The sequence below is a fragment of the Pogoniulus pusillus genome, chromosome 5, assembly GCF_015220805.1.
Source record: "Pogoniulus pusillus isolate bPogPus1 chromosome 5, bPogPus1.pri, whole genome shotgun sequence".
NCBI lineage: Eukaryota > Metazoa > Chordata > Aves > Piciformes > Lybiidae > Pogoniulus > Pogoniulus pusillus.
In genome coordinates this window covers 30,908,911-30,928,888 of record NC_087268.1, presented here as the reverse complement: position 1 = coordinate 30,928,888, position 19,978 = coordinate 30,908,911, and the positions used below count along the sequence as shown (strand labels likewise).

General features: G+C 44.3%; 1 protein-coding gene across 1 annotated transcript in view; it reads left to right on the top strand.

Moving 5' to 3' along the window:
- The window catches only part of TMEM255B (transmembrane protein 255B), an 89,336-nt gene that overhangs the window by 28,376 nt on the left and 40,982 nt on the right, over positions 1–19,978 (top strand). The window contains exon 3 of the mRNA XM_064143684.1: positions 7,333–7,422. Within this exon, the coding sequence (XP_063999754.1) occupies positions 7,333–7,422 (90 nt within the window). The remainder of the gene's footprint in view (positions 1–7,332; positions 7,423–19,978) is intronic.

The window sequence follows — 19,978 nt, the reverse complement described above, 5'->3', positions numbered from 1 at the left end:
TTGTCTGAATTGAGAGAGTGAGGCATTTCACACAGCATCTAGCACTAGGAATGGCGTTGTCTGAGCAGTTGTTGCAGAGGGGGGATTCTCGGTTGTGGCCGTTTGAGCTGATCCTCTAGCTCAGACATAGGGGAGAGATGAACATTCCAGGGATAGGCCACATAAATGGCAACAATAGATAAATTAATATAATTTCATTGGAGCATCAAGAACTTAATGTCTAGAAGCACAGTTTGTTCTCCCCCTTCTCCCGCTGGCTTCTGCTGCTTCAGCTTCGCCTATCTTCCCCGGCTGCTGTTTTGGCTACTGCTGCTTCTGCTGCTTCGCCGCCGCTTGACCCCTCCCCCATCTCCCTTAAGGTTATTGTATTGTTTTTTTTTCCCTTCCTTCCTTCTCTAGTTATTATCTCTCTTTACATTGTTATACTATAAGAAAATACAATTTCATCTTTCCCTGACTTTCAAAAAAGAAGGGTTTTGTGTTGTGAATTTTCTTCCCGGGGGAGGGATCAGCCCAAACCCGGGACATTGGTACCTACTTTGGCGGAGGGGAGAAAATCATTGGGGTGATAGAAATTTTATATACAAATATGGATTTATTAAATTCAATGTTCTGAACTCTTGCCACCCCCAACCACTGTATATTAATATGAATGTTCAGTACATAGTTATGAAAACAATTTAGGATAAAATATGTACAGGGATTTGTTCTTTAACTAGCAAACATTCAAATTATAAACAGAGAGAGGAGTTTTCCCCACAGCTTAATGATGCTTGGGATCTTTATGCTATTTGCCCAGCAGAGCAGGCTGGAACTCTTTCTGCTCTGTCATAGAATCATAGAATCAACCAGGTTGGAAGAGACCTCCAAGATCATCCAGTCCAACTTAGCACCCATCCCTAGCCAGTCAACTAGACCATGGCACTAAGTGCCTCATCCAGGCTTTTCTTGAACACCCCCAGGGACGGTGACTCCACCACCTCCCTGGGCAGCCCATTCCAATGGGAAATCACTCTCTCTGTGAAGAACTTCTTCCTAATATCCAGCCTATACCTACCCTGGCACAACTTGAGACTGTGTCCCCTTGTTCTGTTGCTGGTTGCCTGGGAGAAGAGTCCACCCCCCACCTGGCTACAATGCCCCTTCAGGTAGTTGTAGACAGTAATAAGATCACCCCTGAGCCTCCTCTTCTCCAGGCTAAACAGGCCCAGCTCCCTCAACCTCTCCTCATAGGATTTGTGCTCCAGGCCCTTCACCAGCTTTGTGCCCTTCTCTGGACATGTTCCATCACCTCAACATCCTTCTTGAATTGAATGGCCCAGAACTGGACACAGTACTCAAGGTGTGGTCTGACCAGTGCTGAGTACAGGGGAAGAATAACCTCCCTTGTCCTATAACTTATATTACCGAAGTATTGAAGCTTTTACTCACAACTCTTTATCAATTATTAATCACCCTCCGGGGCTGTGTCACAGCCTGTGTCTAATATCCAAACTTCAGGAGATCTCTACCTGCGGACTTAGAGGCTGAAATCTTCCTGGCTTGAGGGGAGAGGATAAATCTTCCCAGTTTCTGGGGGAAATAGGTTTTCTCTAACCTTTGTTCTCCTTGCGAGTGATGATCTCTGCCTTTGGTGCTGCTGTCTTCCTCTGGATGCTGTGTCCAGGAATTCTGAGCTTGGCAGGATTTCAGGAGCAGGAGAATATTGTGCTGTCTCTGGCACAGTTGTTCATGGCTTCAGGCCATGTGTGCAGACAATCCAGAGTCTGCTCCCTGGTTATCTCAGCAGCAGTGGCTTTTACCAGGCAATGGTAGGCAGTGGGCATGCAAAGTGTGCGTGGCTGCTGGGAGTCTGAGCTCCGTAGGTAAAGGCAGTGCAGGATCTGGTCCTGATAGCAATAGTGTGCAGATGTGCACAGCTGGCTTAGGATGCTATAGGCTCCTTATATATATATTATGTGCAGGCTTAAATGAGCTCTGCAAGAAAGGTACGCAGGCAGGTGAGCTGTGAATAAATCAAAGCATGAGGTCTGAGCCTCTGAGCATTGGAGCTATGCAATGGCATCTGAGCGTGAGGTCTGAGCGCTGCAAGTGAGGGTCAGAGCTGTGTCTGAGCCAGGCAGGTGAGCCAGAGCAGCAGGGCGCTGCAGTGAGGTCCGAGCTGAGCTGCGGGTAGGGTCAGAGCACATTGTTTACCTGTGCACCTCTATTTATTGACTGTGGGCTGAGATTAATGGCTCCTTTGGCCACTAGAATGACCAATCAGGTAGGCAGTCAGCCAAACCTAACCATAGTAGGCAGAAGGCTCTTGCCTGGACTTTCCTAAATATGGGGATCACATGGGCTTACCCCAGGGAGACACGAGCTGGGTGTGTGTGGCTTACACAACCTGCTTACAACCAGGAGTCCTGGCAGAAAAACATGTCTAGGCAAGGCATAAGCAAGCCTCTTTTCGCACCTACAGGCCCTCCACGACAGCAGTTGTGCCTTTTATCTCAGAACAGGTAAGGGCTAAGTTAGACTCCTGAGGAACCCTGGCATAGAATCATAGATGTGCAAGAACAGAGAGAACTGGAGCCTAGAGAGCTTTGCAGAAGTGTTCCACAGGGCTGCTGGAAGCAGCCAGCAAGGTACCAGTCTGTAGCTAGTGAGTGCTTATGCTGGGAAGCAGTGTGGTTTTCTGTGTGTCTGCTGGCAAACAGTGCCTGCACATCTGCCTGTCACACGCTAAAGACACCCTACTAGTGGAGTGTGATTTGGCACACTAAGTGCCAGGGGACCTGAGATGTGGTGGTTTTGTGAGAGCATGGCTGCAGGCAGGGTGGCCACCTCAGACTCCCTGTTTGGTCTGGTCTGTGGCTGTTGCTTAACTCCAGAACCGTGCCTGAAAATGGTTGTGGAAGGCTATTTGTTGCCAAGTACTCATGCCAGGGACGTTTGTGACAGCTGAACAGCATCTGTGACCAGCTTTTGTGGCCACGGAGTGTCCCCTGATTCTGTGGCCCTCACTATGCTTACTTGTACAGGAAGGTGCCATAGTGCAGCTAGTGCTGCTGTATGCCTGCTGAGGAACAAGAGGTTGTCTAAGACAACTGAATGTTGGGTTTGACTGATAGACCCAGACAGTACAGTTTTCAGTGTTTAATAACCAGCTTCTTCATGCCCTTGTAAATGAGCAAGTTACCACATTCTGTATCATAACCAGGAGTAAATGTTCTGACAATAACAGCTGTAGAGGAGCCTGGCTGCACAGCAATGGAACAGTAAGAGCAAGACTGCTACTTGAGTAACTGTTGAAATATATTGCTATAAATAATGAATAGTTTTCCTGACAAAGCTTTCTGCTATTAAAAATTGAGATAAGATGATGCAATGGATCAGTTTTGGTTTTATTTAAAAGTGGTATTTCTTTTACCTGTTCAGCAAGAGTTGTCTTTGCTCTGCTTTTCTTTCTTGACAGTATTAGGCTTGTGAACTCGAAACTCCAGCAATCACCTATCACTTAGGAAAATTAGCTTTTGAATTTATGACAGCTCTTCATTTGGCTGTCTTGGCTGCTGTTTTTAGAAGCCATGAATTTTGTACTTTGTTTATGTGTTTCTCACAGTCTCCATAAGCAATGGAAGGCTTGGGAGAGAATATAAATCTGTAATTTTGTTTTAAGAATTTTTAGTTTTGGTTTCGTATTATTCCTTCTTTTGTCACTCCAATACATATATAAGGCAGTTTAAGTTGTAAGATTTTCTGAGTGTTACATTCTGCCACTTTAGCATTACTTTGGCAAGAAATGTTCCTCTTAAAGTGACTGCTTGCTGAAGTAGTTGCTGATTGGCATGGAGAAGAACAGCAGACTCAGGTTAACAACATTGGGCTTGCAGACAGCTCCTTGAATGAGTAGATGATCACCAATAAAATTGAAAAGTGTAAAGCCAACTCCACAGCTCCTGCCTATCCTACAATTGTCTACAATCCTGTCTGTGCTACTATAGTACTGTGCACCTTTTTACGTGGTCTCTTAGAGCTACACAGTGAAACTGAAAAGCCAGAATACTCGTGAGGTGGTCTAAGCTATCTCCACGAGTGGAGAATGTTGCTTTGGGTGTTGTAGATCATCAGTATGTTGCTCATGTGTGAAATGAAAAAACATTTTGAGGTAAGCTTCCAGTAAATTCATCCTCAACTCTGGAAATTTGGAAACACATGGCTAAACCCACTCATTACTTGATTTGGCTGCTATGATTTGAAAAACAGGATAGAAATATCAGGCAATAATGATTTAATCTGAACTTTTAAACACTGCTGCTTGAGAGAGTGATTGGCATTGGAATGGGCTGCCCAGGGAGGTGGTGGAGGCACCGTCCCTGGAGGTGTTCAAGAAAAGACTGGATGAGGCACTTAGTGCCATGGTCTAGTTGACTGGATAGGGCTGGGGGATAGTTTGGACTGGATGATCTTGGAGGTCTCTTCCAACTTGGCTGCTTCTATGATTCAAATAAAGGTATCAGGTTCTGTAGCAAATACAGCTGCTACAGAGCAGCAGAGCCCACTGGTCTGCAGTGATAATACCTCTGCAAGAAGCGCACAGCCTTTTGGATCCAATGAGTTGCATGCCAAGATATTTAGGCAACCAGGTGCATGAGAGATGACCTGCCATACTGGAGAGCCAAGGGACAGCAGAGATTGAAGTGTGTCTGTAGGCAACAGTGCTTTCTTAGAATTTCTACCTCCTGTGGGCAGGATGGAGCTGGTTACAAGAAGGGATGCAGCAGGTTTGACACTAGCTGGTACCATCAGCCTCTATTGTGTCCCTTTCCTCCCCACATTGAAGATTCCAATTACACAGCAATCCCTGTGGTAGTGCTTGTCTCCTCTTCTTACATGGTCTAAGATATGTGAGATAATGAGAGATTAGAAGATTACCACAGGAAGTATTTGAAAGCTTTGATTCTTCTGCTTTTAAACTGCACTTTTTGCTGATTCACAGAGAGCTCTTGTTTCCACATCTTTGGTATTACTTTGACCTGTTATGATGGTTTGGGTGTTCCCCGCCCACCCACACCTTAGAAATCACCCAGACTAGACTCAGCCAGCTCTGGAAATATGAATGAAGCTTATATTTACAGCTAGCACAATATACAAGCAGATATTTACAGTATATACAGTTATAGACAGAAATATACAAGGTAAAAGGTAATACAGAAACACAACTCCCCTCCCAGAAACCTGAGTCCTCAGGAGGGGCTCTCAACCACCCCTGCACCTTACCTCAGTCCCAAGGAAGAATGGAGGTTCGGCCAAGAGGTTAGGAAGCAAAGAGGATTAGCCCAAAGTGGAGGGTGAGGTTAGAGAGATGCAGCTCAGCCAGCAGCCCCAGTGAAAGTGAATATCTAATGTTTTTGTTTCTTGTTCCTGTACATCTCTGCAAGACTGTGAGCAAAGTAGACATCACCATTGTTTTCTTTCCACAGCCTGTAATCTAGTTCTTCTCACCAAAACATTCTAGCTAGGCTCAAACTAGCACACCTGTGTGCCCAATGCTTACATGGCTGGGTTTTTTTACTTGGCAAGATTTTTTTGAGGAAGTCTCCAATGTTGTGTCCCCTGTTGACACTGCTGACAGTGCACTGGTCTTAGCCTAACATAAGCCAAAGTGTTATTTTTTCAAGTGGGTTTGTTTTCACAAGTGAGAACAGTATGCAGGTAATGCAGATATGGATTTAGTGTAGGCAAAAGGGGTATATGAACTGTTTGGTTGTAGTTTTGGTTATCTATACCAGGGCACTTCTGAAATATGTGTTGCAAAAGAGCAATTGATGGCTTGCAAATAACAAAGAGGTTCCAAATTCTTAACTGCCTCCCTGGCCCGTGTGCTCTGTCAATTAAGGACACTGTTCTGTTAGTTTTCAAGGGATTTTTTTTAATCTGTTGCAGTTATTAACTGTAATTTAACACTGTGGCAAAGGATTTTTCTAAGAGGTCCTCTTGTGACTTTGTGTGAGAAATTCTATTAAATTATATTAAAGATACAGCCATAGAGAGAGGTTCACCTTATATCCTGCTGGTACCCACTCATCCAAATGTAAAGTGCAGCTTCCTCAAAGTCACAATCCCCTGTAATCTGAGAGAGGAAGGAATAACAACTTCTGTCCCTCATCCCTCACTGGGACTGATGAGCGCAAGGGAAACACCTGGGCAGGCATATAAAAGGTTTTTCTTTCAGGACTCATTTCATGTCACTGCATCCTTCAGACATGCCCTCAAAATAAGCCAGTGTTGTTTCAAGAGCACAAAACTGAGCATGCTGACTGATCTCTGAAGTAGACATATACCAGTGCTCAGCCTTTCCTGGTCCTGTTGCTTTGTTTGGAGAAAATTGGGCTGTAAGCTTGCCATGTCTGGGGTTGTGCTAGCCTTCAGTTGCTGAAAGAACTCCAGCTGTAGCCATCCTCAGAGATATGGTGAGCATAGCTAGCAGAGAGATCAGCATGCCCAACCTGCACAGTCTTTTCCCATGAGGCCTCCATACCACCAGCACCACTGGTGCACAGCAGTGCTCTAGTATTGCACTCTTTGCAGTCCTGTTGGTAAAGAATGAATAATGTTTAATGAACAAAGCAGTTGGGAAGCAGCATGAGGTCTGAAGCTATGGCTGGTAGGCTTGCAGCGTGCTGTCTGTGCTGCATCTGCGACTTGTGCTGAGCTCTGCTGTGCTCTGCTGTGCCCATTCCGAAACTGATGGGCAGTCTGGGAGCCCCAACAAGGGCAGGGACAAAGGCAGCACATCCCAGGCTTTTCAGAGGTACCAGTTGAGTCAGTTTCCAATTTTTTATTTATTTATGTATTTGTGTATGTGTTTGTTTGTTTGTTTATTGTGGCACAAGTTATCATAAGCATAATTTACCTTCTGGGGTGACCAAAGGTTTTTGAGAGTTCATGGGATAGTTATTAACTTACTGCAATGTCTTTGTCTCTGTGTGTGAACTACTACCACTGCAGTAAAGCTCTAGAAATTGATGTGAGCCAACAGGAACACTGCTTTATTGATTATGTAAGTTGATGTAGAAGAAATCATGACTGAATTTAAGAACTATTAGAGCTGATCTAATTTTCTCCAGAAACATATAATCTTTTCTAGTGGACTTGATGGTATCTCAACGTCAAGAATTTCTGACTTCTTTGTGGTGTGTGACTGGCATCCAGCCACACCCAGCTGAAGTGGATTACAGCAGGGGGAACTGTTGTTTAAGAATACTAGGGGGAAAAAAATAGTGCAATTGTTTTACTTAAAGAATTATATTGAAAGCATTACTCAATCTGTTTTTCTCTTCTCAGTTAGTAGCCTCCATCGTGTTTATCAGCTTTGGCGTGGTCGCAGCGTTCTGTTGTGCAATAGTTGATGGAGTGTTTGCAGCACGACACATAGTAAGTACAGTGATTTCTCAGACATTTTTTCATGCTGATTACTTATTTCTAGCAGAAAAGCATTTTGGTTTGGCTTATGTCTAGAAGTACATTGATGTTTTTATATAATTCTTTTTGTTGGAGAAATGTCTTTTGGCAAAGAAAGAAATGACAGGAAAGCCCAGAGATGGTGCCAGCTGCTTAGTGATCTCTTAGGGAGTTGCAAGTACAGATGTGGTGTAAAAGGAGGTAATGACAGGTGTGCTAAAATGCATGCCTTCTTGGGAAAGAGAAGACACTTCAGTCACCACCAGCATTTGCTTTGTGAACATAAGTATTTAGAACGCAGTGGATGTTGATGAGCACAGCCCTACGAGGGGAGGCTGAGGGAGCTGGGATTGTTTAGCCTGGAGAAGGCTCAGGGGTGACCTTATTGCTGTCTACAACTACGTGAGGGGTGGCTGTGGCCAGGAGGAGGTTGCTCTCTTCTCTCAGGTGGCCAGCACCAGAATGAGAGGACACAGCCTCAGGCTGCACCAGGGGAGATTTAGGCAGGAGGTGAGGAGAAAGTTCTTCACTGAGAGAGTCATTGGACACTGGAATGGGCTGCCCGGGGAGGTGGTGGAGTCGCCGTCCCTGGGGCTGTTCAAGGCAGGGTTGGACGTGGCACTTGGTGCCATGGTCTAGCCTTGAGCTCTGTGGTAAAGGGTTGGACTTGATGATCTGTGAGGTCTCTTCCAACCCTGATGATACTGTGGTACTGTGATACTGTGATACCAGAAGTCCCCAGAGGACCTTTAAAGGAAAGTGGATTGCAACAGTACAAAGGGAACATTTTGTTGGAGTAAAGGACGGTAACCGTGTAGCTGCGGTCACCCACTGCTGATGTTAGACACCGTGTCACCTTCTCTGGGGCAAGTTGCTGTGTCAGAAGACAAAGTGTGTGCTCAAACACAGAGAAAGTCATTGCCTCCAGCACCTTTCTAGGTGTTTCCTTTGTAACTTTGCACTTTTTAAGGTTCCTTTCACATCATGTTAACCTGGCAGTTCTAGAAATGACACTGCTTCCTATCATAATCAACAATGTCCTATCTAGAGTATTATTGTACCCTTCTGTATGAAGAAATAGCATTTCATACATAATACCTAGAGTTGATATTTACCTCCTCTTTGTTGTAGCATAAATAGTGGTGTGGCCATTGTTGTTGTAGCATGTCCTTGATGTCTCATGATGGACTGAAACTGTTTCAGTTCATTGCAGTTCCCTTTGGAGTGAAAGTGAGTCAGTGAGTGATCATAAGAAAGCACCAAGGCTGTCATTGCACTCAACCAAGAAGGCGGCATTGTACAATCTTGGGAGCAGTTCTGTATCTAGTTAAGTCAGTGACTGGGATGGCTGCATCATCTGTGCAGAACTGAAGACTGGAAGGGGCTGGTCACAATCTAGCCATTCCTCAGAGTGCTGGAGGTGTGCAAGCCAATGACACAGATGTCCTCCAGTCATGGCATGGTCTATTTCATAGAAATCTTTTTGCAAATGTGTGATGGTTTGGGTGATCCCTGCCCCCCCCCCCCACTTTAGAAGTCACCCAGACTAGTCTCAGCCAGCTCTGGGAATATAAATGAAGCTATTTATTTACAGCTAGCACAATATACAAGCAGATATTTACAGTATATACAGTTATAGACAGAAATATACAAGGTAAAAGTAATACAGAAACACAACTCCCTCCCAGAAACCTGAGTCCCCAGGAGGGGGTCTCAACCACCCCTGCACCTTCCCCCTGCCCCTCTCAACCTTACCCCAGTCCTAAGGAAGAATGGAGGTTCAGCCAAGAGGTTAAGAAGCAAAGGTGAGTGGAAGATGAGGTTAGGGAGATGCAGTTCAGTCAGAAACCCAAAGCAGAATGAGGCAAAATGGAGAGAGTGTTATCTAATGTTTTCCTTTCTTGTTCAGCAAGACTCTGAGTGAAGCAGACATCACCATTATTTTCCGTTCACAGCCTATGATCTAGTTCTTCTCACCAAAACATTCTAGATAGCTTCAAACTAGCACAAAATGTTTATGTTTGGGACAAGTACTCAGTATCACATCTGTCTCTCTTCTGATCTTCTTCACATGTTACAGAAGAAACAAATAGTATCATTTGCTGGAAAACTAATTTATGTGTCAATGCGGTTGCACTTGGTCTCAAACTCCTCCTCTGTCTAACAAGGAGCTTAATAGAACCAAGTGAAATAAAGATGTACCTCAGCTGACTTCTCTGACTAACATACCTGGGGATATCTTGAAGGGTGGTAGTGCAAAAACAGGAATGATGGGGCCTTATCAAAAGAATGTGTGCCATGCAGACTCTGGCATTGTTGGCACTGTGTTCTGTCACTTTGTGTCACAGCTAATTTCCTTCAGTAACACCGTGTTCAATTCATTTTACACAGGCCAGCACCAGCCACTTCCAGAACTATGTTGTGCTGTGGCTTCTTTAGTCACTGCCTTTGTGGGTAGGTGCTCTAGAATTAGGCTGAACTGTCTGATCCCCTTTCATGGAACGGACAAAGTCCTGATGTGATGGTTTGGGGGTTACCCCGCCCCCCCACACTTTTGTATTTGCCCCAGCTAACTCAGACGGACCCTGGGAATATAGATGAAGCAATTTATTTACAGCTAGCAGAATTTACAAGCAGCTATTTACAATATATACACTTATATACAATTATATACAGAAATATACAAAGGATAAACAATACAAAAGCACAACTCCCCTCCCAGAAACCTGAGTCCCCAGGAGGGGCTCTCAAACCACCCCAACACCTCCCCCTGGCCCTCTCAACCTTACCCCAGTTCTCAGGAAGAAAAGAGGTGCAGCCAAGAGGTTAGGGAGCAAGGTTAGTAGGAGCAGGGTTAATGAGATGTGACCAGGTCTAAGGCAAAAGCAAGAGTGAGAAACAAAATGGAGAAAAAGTCTTTCTTCTTCCCAGAGTTCTCAGCGAGACTGTGAGAGAAGTTGACATCAATTGTTTTCATTTCACTGCCCGTTATCTAGTTCTGTTACCAAAACATTCCAGCTTGCTTCAAACTAGCACAATCCACCCCTTGTCTACTTCGCTCAGAGTACCGCTGAGAATTACCCAATCTAATCTAAACCAATATTTACACTAAAACAATATATACAAGTTCAGTTCACACTTCAATCAGATGTAGGTGATTCAAAAGCTCAGAACAGGGACTCCCAGGTGATGTTGGGTTCGTGCTCACGTACTGTAGATTCTATCGTAGATTCTCTCAGTGTTGGGCGCCGATGTTACCTAGAACAGAAAACTCCTAACAGCTTGAATTTAAACTCTCTCAGCTAAGGTTAAATTTCTCTGTGGAATACACTGGATTTCACCATTCTCCTGCATTACCCAGTATGTATGACCAGGACCTTCAGCAGAAACCACCCCTCGGACAGGTTTCCCTTCGCCCGAAGGAGAAAATACCCAAACAGTTTTCCCTAACAGATTCTTCTCACGTACAACAGGAACTTTATCACCGTCTACTGTTTGGACCAAATCTGATTGTGCAGGTCCTGCTCTGTTTACTGAGCCTCTACTATTTACCAACCAGGTAGCTTGTGCTAAATGTTTGTCCCAGTTTTTTAGAGTTCCACCCCCCATGGCTTTTAGGGTGGTTTTCAGCAAACCATTGTAGCGTTCAATCTTCCCTGAAGCTGGTGCATAGTAGGGTATGTGATAGATCCATTCAATACCATGCTCTTTGGCCCAGTTTTTTACAAGATTGTTCTTGAAATGAGTACCATTGTCTGACTCGATTCTCTCTGGAGTTCCATGTCTCCACAAGATCTGTCTCTCCAAACCAACAATGGTGTTACGTGCAGTAGCATGTGGAACTGGATAGGTTTCCAACCATCCAGTGCTGGCTTCTACCATCGTTAGCACGTACTGCTTGCCAGAACGAGATTGAGGTAAAGTGATGTAGTCAATCTGCCAGGCTTCACCATACTTGTACTTTGACCATCTATCCCCATACCATAAGGGCTTGATTCGCTTAGCCTGCTTAATAGCAGCACAAATGTCACAGTCATAGATGACTTGAGTGATAGCGTCCATGGACAAGTCAATTGACCTATCGCGAGCCCATCGGTATGTTCCATCTCTGCCTTGATGTCCAGATGAGTCATGGGCCCACTGAGCTAAGAACAGCTCACCTCGGTGTTTCCAATCAAGGTCAATGTCAAGTGCAGAGTTGGTATCAACTTGAGCAATCTTAGCAGCTTGGTCTGCCTTCTGGTTATGTTGATGTTCCTCAGTGGCTCTGCTCTTAGGCATGTGTGCGTCTACGTGCCGCACCTTCACTGGAGTTCTCTCCAGCCGTGCATCAATGTCCTGCCATAGATCAGCACACCAAATAGGCTTTCCTTTCCTCTGCCAACCATTCTTCTTCCAGTCCTTCAGCCAACCCCATAGAGCATTGGCTACCATCCACGAGTCGGTGTAGAGGTAAAGGATAGGCCAATTCTCACGTTCAGCCACATCAAGAGCAAGTTGAACAGCTTTTACCTCAGCGAACTGACTGGATTCTCCTTCGCCATCTTTCGTTTCGGTAACTCTCCTGGTTGGACTCCAAACCGCTGACTTCCATATTCGCTTGTTCCCAACAAGACGACAGGAACCATCTGTGAACAAAGCATAGTTCTTTTCCTGATCAGAGAGATCACCATAGGGAGGAGCTTCCTCAGCACGAGTTATTTTCTCCTCTGGAGGTTTGGAACAGTCTGTGCCTTCCGGCCAGTTGGTGATCACCTCCACCAGACCAGGTCGGTCAAGATTACCCATTCGTGCTCGTTGGGTTATCAAAGCCATCCATTTAGACCAGGTTGCATCTGTGGCATGATGTGGTGATGAACCTTTGCCTTTGAACATCCAGTTAAGAACTGGCAGTCTAGGAGCTAGAAGCAATTGTGACTCAGTTCCAATCACTTCAGAAGCTGCTTTCACTCCCTCATAGGCTGCTAGAATCTCTTTCTCTGTTGCAGTGTAATTTGTCTCTGAACCTCTGTAAAAACGTCCCCAGAAACCAAGTGGACGACCACGTGTCTCATTTGGAGCTCTCTGCCAAAGACTCCAAGTTGGACCATTGTCACTGGCAGCCGTGTACAGAATGTTTTTAATGTCCGGACCAGATCTCACAGGTCCCAAGCCCACTGCATGGACTACTTCTCGTTTGATTTGATCAAAGGCTGCTTGCTGTTCAGGTCCCCACTCGAAATTGTTTCTCTTACGAGTCACATCATGCAGAGGTTTGACAATCTGACTGAAACCAGGAATGTGTAGTCTCCAAAATCCCACCACACCAAGAAAAGAAAGTGTGTCCTTCTTACTGGTGGGAACTGCCATGGTAGAGACTTTGTTGATCACATCCTGAGGAATGTAACGGCGACCATCCTGCCACCGCACTCCCAGAAACTGAATTTCTCTGGCAGGTCCTTTGACCTTGTCTCTCTTAATGGCAAAACCTGCTTGCAGCAGAATGTCAATGATTTTGTTACCTTTCTCGAAGACTTCCTCAGCAGTTTGGCCCCACACAATGATGTCGTCGATGTACTGGATGTGCTCTGGAGCTTTACCTTTCTCCAGTGCATTGTGGATGACTGAATGACAGATGGTTGAGCTGTGTTTCCACCCCTGAGGCAAACGGTTGAACTGGTACTGGATTCCTCTCCAGGTGAATGCAAACTGAGGCCTGCACTCCTTTGCTATGGGAATAGAGAAGAAAGCATTAGCAATGTCTATGGTTGCATACCACTTAGCCTCCTTCGATTCCAGCTCGTACTGGAGTTCCAGCATGTCTTGCACAGCTGCACTCATGGGTGGTGTCACCTCGTTGAGGGCACGAAAGTCAACTGTGAGTCTCCAGTCGCCCGTAGGTTTACGCACAGGCCAGATGGGACTGTTGAAAGGTGAATGAGCTTTCTCGATGACAGCCTGACTCTCCAATTGACGAATCAGCTGATGAATGGGCAACAAAGAGTCACGGTTAGTTCTGTACTGCCTGTGATGAACAGTTTGAGTTGCAATTGGCACTTCCAGGTCCTCTATGTCATGATGTCCCACAACTGCAGATTCATCAGAAAGTTCAGGTCTAATAGACAATTTCAATTTATCATCCTCAATCTCTACAGATGCTATACCAAAAGCCCATTTATGACCCTTAGGATCTTTGAAACAACCTTGTCTCAAAAAGTCAATTCCCAGAATGCAAGGCGCATCAGGACCAGTTACAATAGTATGTGTCTTCCACTCTTTACCAGTTAAACTGATCTCAGCCTGTACCTTAGTTAACTCTTGAGATCCACCAGTGATTCCAAAAATAGAAATGGACTCTCTCCCTTTGCAATTTGATGGCAATAAAGTACACTGAGCACCTGTGTCAACTAAAGCCCTGTATTTCCGAACTCTTGAACTGCCAGGCCACCTAATGAATACATTCCAATAGATTCGGTTCTCTCCACTGTCCCTTTCCTCCTCCTGGCTGGAGGCAGGGCACCCCTAATGCTGAACATGGCATGTGGGGTGTACACAATGATTGGTGGTGTTGTGAGAGGAACTGCAACTGTTGGAACAATTGCAGTTGCTCTCAGGAGCTGAAGAAGTGACAGCTACTTTTCGGGCATTATTGCCTCTGTTTCTGCCACTCTGCAGATCCCTGACCCTCTTTGAAAGAGCTGAAGTAGGTTTACCATCCCATTTGTTCATGTTCTCACCATATGTGTCACGCAGAAGTATCCACAGTGACGCACGTGATTGCTGCTGTCTGGGTGGAATTTGTCTCCTCCTAGGCTGGAATTGCCTTGCAGGAGGTGGGCGTCTGTTCCTGACTGCAGAAACATGCACCCATTCAGATGATGCAGGAACGGCATCCTTTACCAGATTGGAAATTGAGGTTGTAAGGTCCTCCTTCAGTTCTTTCATGGTATTCTTAATCTCTGTGGTCATAGTTTGTATGGCAGAGATTAGGCCAGAATGTGACAAACTGTCCTCAATCTGCCTGAGCTGGTCAGTGAATTCACCAACAGTGAAAGATCTTCCAATATCACTCCTTGCTAGGAACTTACTGGCCAAGATGTTAGCATAGGATGAAGGAGCAAGCTTAATCAGCTTCTTCATGAGACCTGTTCCCAAAGGAATATCGTCAGGCTCATGAGTACCATGATCTCCATAAAGCACTTCCTTCACAGCAAACTCCTTCAGAAGCTTAATTCCCTGCTCAACAGTGTTCCACTTCTTGGCAGCCCATGGCAAATCATCTCGGGAAGGATATCTCATAGCCACAGCCAACAGAAGGCGTGTCCACAAGCTAACCCTACCAAGAGGACTTGCTAGGTGTTTGTCCACTCCACTCTCCTTAGTGAGTGGTCCCAGCTGCTTGGCAGACTTGTCTCCTACCTGCAGAGCATTAGCACCAATGCCACGGCATCTCACTAGCCAGCTTAGGATTGGCTCACCTGATTCCCTTGTGTATTCCTTCCTAACTTCCCTGACCTCTCTGAGTGGATCCTTGGAGCCTTGGATGTCATCTTCCTCCTCTTCTTCCTGTTGTTCTGGTGGTGCCTGGCCTAACACAATCTTCCTCATAGCATTCCTAAACTCATTGGAACCATCCTCTCTCCTGGCAGCTAACCTCCCAGCGCTCCTCTCACTTGAGTATTGTTGTCTCAGCACATCTACAAGGTCTCGCAGACTAACTGCCTCCTCTTCCTCCTCTTGCTGCTGATCACCAGAGGTCCCCTGTCTTACATCCTCCTGCGAACCACTCTTTGTCTTAGCTTTTGCCTTAGCAGGTGCCAGAAGAGCCTGAGCAGCAACAGACTTGGATGTGTCTGCTGGAGGATTTGAATCTTTAGGAGTCTGACCTGGAGCATTTGAATTATTGGAGGTCTGACTTGGAGCATTTGTATCCTTAGGGGTCTGAGCTGGAGCTTGTGAGTTCAAATCTGCCTTGCTTTTAACAGGAGGATTTTGGTTCTGGTCTGCTGGCTGGGGGTTTGAATTGGCTGAGCTGGTGTCATTAGGATTTGGACTGACTGGGCTAGCATTACTAGCACTAGTAGTATTATTAGCATTAGTGGGATTGTTTGCCTGTCCTCCTGGGATGCCTGCCAACCCTGACTTGTTTTCATTTTTACTAGGAACATTCTGATTTTGGGTACCTGCCTGTCCTCCTGAGGCTCCTGCTAAACTCTGTGGCTTGTTTTGGTTATCCTTATCATTGTTTACGTTAGTGGGGGGAACACTGGCTGTGTTCCCAGCACTTGGAGAAGGAGGGGCAGAGGCTGGCAAGGGGGAAGCCGATAACTGTGTTCCCCTGTTTTGCTGTGAAAGAGACTGCTTCTGAGACACAGAATTTTTCCTAGCTCTTACAGAAGCTGGTTTTGAATTTTTCACCAATAATGCCAAAATTAATATGAATATCAAAATCATGAGGCAAATATTAAAAACTGTGAGAAGAAAAACAGTTTTACACGAGCATGTGCCTATACAAACAGTTGGAATTCCTGTCTTAGGCTGAATAACTCTCATTAGAGCCATATTTAAAGCAGAATTTCCATTGATTGTCACATTATTGACCAGAGCTCCTGTAATGTCCTTGGTAATATTCTCAGAGATATTAAAACCAGCATAACCAAGAATCAAATCACCCCAGCTCCAGAACATATCTGAAACCTTAGCTTTAGCCTTATTATAAGCCAGATCAATGAAATAAGCAACAATTTGACCTTTTAACCAACTAAATGCCAAGAAAACAAAACCAGACCAGAGCAATGCACCAACCAAATACAATAGCTGCTTGATTAGCTTCATCTTAATTCCCAGAGCTAATTTCCACTCACTGAAATATCTAGCCCCACGTTGGGAAAGCCAATTAAAAAATGTGATGGTTTGGGGGTTACCCCGCCCCCCCACACTTTTGTATTTGCCCCAGCTAACTCAGACGGACCCTGGGAATATAGATGAAGCAATTTATTTACAGCTAGCAGAATTTACAAGCAGCTATTTACAATATATACAGTTATATACAATTATATACAGAAATATACAAAGGATAAACAATACAAAAGCACAACTCCCCTCCCAGAAACCTGAGTCCCCAGGAGGGGCTCTCAAACCACCCCAACACCTCCCCCGGCCCTCTCAACCTTACCCCAGTTCTCAGGAAGAAAAGAGGTGCAGCCAAGAGGTTAGGGAGCAAGGTTAGTAGGAGCAGGGTTAATGAGATGTTACCAGGTCTAAGGCAAAAGCAAGAGTGAGAAACAAAATGGAGAAAAAGTCTTTCTTCTTCCCAGAGTTCTCAGCGTGACTGTGAGAGAAGTAGACACAATTGTTTTTCATTTCACTGCCCGTTATCTAGTTCTGTTACCAAAACATTCCAGCTTGCTTCAAACTAGCACACCTGACATGTCAGAGCAGGTGCCCAGATCTACATTAAAGCCATGAAATTCTGTTGAGGAGGAGTGGGGCAGTGTTCACTTTTCTGTCTCTAGTACCAGGGTGTTAATACCAAGAGTCCAGGTCCCTTTTCTCCTGGTTGGAGAAGTATTAGCTGAAGCCAAGTAGGCTTCAGAGTGACAAGAAATACAACATCACTGGATGATCTTGGAGGTCTCTTCCAACCTGGTTGATTCTATGATTCTATGATCCTTCACACCAGTCTGGAATAAGAAATGTCTTCTGTTTTTAATTTTGTTTTTAACTTCATTCTAGCTGGGAGGGATGTGAAGAGGACAAATCACATTATTATAGATTTTTCTTAGTGCGTGGTGTGAAATGGAGACCATTACACATTTCACATTTTCTCCTGCTCTCATAAAACTGTGGATAGAATAATAAAATACTTTCTCTGTTTTATTTTCTTCCCAAGAAGACACAAAGTGGACAAAAATTCTTCCAGGAAAGGGCTGTATTTATTTTAGACTGATTTTGAAACACTTTCTTTAACAGAAAGCTCTGGAGCACAACACTTGATATCAAATTAAGAACACTGAAGGAAAAGTAGCTTGATTTAAAATAGCAGTAGCTGATTTAAAAAATAATGCAGATGTAATTTAGTGTGCAAAGTTAATGTCACCATTGGTCCCCTAGCTGCACTTTTCACCTTAAAAAAAATTAATAAATGAACAAACACAGAATAAATTAAGCAAATCAAAGCTGGAATTAATATGCAGCGATGTTATTTCAGAGGGGAAAAAAAGGTCATCACAGGAATCCATTATCTGCATTCACATTTGCTTGAGACATTTTGTTATTTAGCACATGAGAACAACTCAGTTGTGCAGCAGCTAAATGGAGCTCATTCAACAGACTCCTCTCACCACATAGTGAGACCCCCCTCTTTCACCTCACGTTCATATTGCCTTTGCTATCATTTACCCTGTGATCCACGACTGCAAGCCTTGGTTATTGGCACACAATCCTTAGCTTTACTGTTGTCCCTGAGGAAGAAACTAAACCAGCCAACAGTAAGAAACCCAGTTATGATGTGAGGAAATTGTCTGCAAGAGCTTCCTGAGGATGTTAGGAAGATGACAGGTAGCAAAACCGTAGGCAGCTATTTTAGGCTGTAGAAACAAATGTTTGTGTCATTTTCCCACATGCTCAGGTGGGCATCACAGAACATGATACATGGCCACTCATATTTTCCTGAAGTATGAGATAAAAAGAGACTTGGGACATTCTTGAAAGCTTTAGATGAAAAGCAAGGGCTCAGGCATGGGAATTCCTCTCATCTTGCCTATAAGAATTTCTTTTTGATCTTATTGAGTAGAATACACAGACCACATCCAGATAGATTTGATAGAGGGAATCCTCTGGAAAGATAAAAGCAGAGATGAAGGGCTTGGGATGACAGCAATGGAGAATAGCAGAAGATACTCCAGTGAAAATGCAACCTGGGACTGTTGCCATTATCCTTTCTCTGCACAGCTCTTTGGCTTTGTCTTCTCTATAGCAGTTCCTCAGGTAGTTCAGAAAAGCAGTCAATATACCCCCTGCTCCTTATTGGACAAGCCCAGTTCCTTCAACCCATACTGGTGCATCATGTTCTTCAGTTTTCTGATAATTTAGTGGTCCTCCACTGGTTATACTGTAAGTGGTCAAGGTCTTTCTTATGTTGGAGAGAGATTAAAATTGGAGAGATGTGGCCTGATAAGTGTTCAGTGAAAAAGGAATAATCTCTTCCTCCAGACTACTGGTGATGGTTTGATAATGCAGCCCAGTTTGCAGTTGGCCATTACTTTTGCAAAAGCAGCCAAGTTCAACTAGTCTACAAATGTATCTGTTTGGGTTTTGTTATTTGCCACACTGTTACCTTGTCAATTTGACCTGCTGCCTGAGGTTAAGCCCAGGTACTGTCTTAGGAACTGGAACCTGAAATAGACTATGCTGAGGAAAATAAGACTGAGAAGAAAAGCATCTTGCACTGTCGTTTTGCAGTTTCAGACCTCTGTTTTTATGCAGATAGACCTTAACCCATTCAAGAATGTTCTTCCATCTACAAAAAAAGAAACTGAGAAAGTACTGGAATGTGAAATGTTGGGAAGGATGATCCGGAAAAAGGAGAAAGAATCTGTATATCCCTAACATTATCTCGGCCAAGATTAGTGGGTGATTGCTCATGGTCACTAGAGGACACAAAAACAAACAATTGCATTGTTCATGGAGATGTGGGGACTCTTTTGTTCTTGCTGTAGGCTGCCTTGGATCATAATAATGAAATGGCAGAGGAATAAGAGACTATCCACAAGGGTTCTGTGATGTAGGATAATTCTGTAAGCAGTTATTCTGAAGGAGACTGGATCCCAACTGTAGCACCTCCAGGATAAAAATGTGTTGCAGTGGCTTTGAAACAATATATTGCATACACACCTCATAAGTGATCTTGCATTTTACTGAGCTAAAGTGTTTTAATGTGACTGCATATACAAAGAGGAGAAGCTTCTTGATGCCTTAAGTATAAAATCACTCACTTCAAAGGTTCAAATCCCATCCTGCCTAGCAGCAGAGGACATATTAGATTCTGATTTACAACAGCAAATTCGCACAAGCTCTTCTCAGCACTTCTGATGTGCAAGATCAGGAACAGAAAGAGTCTGGCTCCAATTCTGGGCTCCCATTTTACACTCTTTAAGTCTATGTGCCAGCTTTACAGTGATGAAAAGTTATCAAAACTCATTTAGATGTTGGAGGAATATGTATATAAAGAAAAGGAGGGTGCTGTGGAAAGGCAGAGTTGCTTGTACATCATGACATGTAACTGCACATCAAACCAGGCAATTATAAGTTGTCCCTTCAATTCCTCTCCTCTTCTGCAGACCCATTTTTGTCTCACATTGATTTAATTTTTCAACTGATCTAGTTTCTTCCTCTTGATAGTGGTGTCTTAAGGAATTAATTAAAATAGAACATACAATCTGTCACTAAGCCCTGACATGAATCTTCAGCTGAACCAGAGGATACTAAAATATTTAGTCCTAGCAAGGCATTTTCACTCACATATGCAGCTTGTGGACTGCTGAAGTGT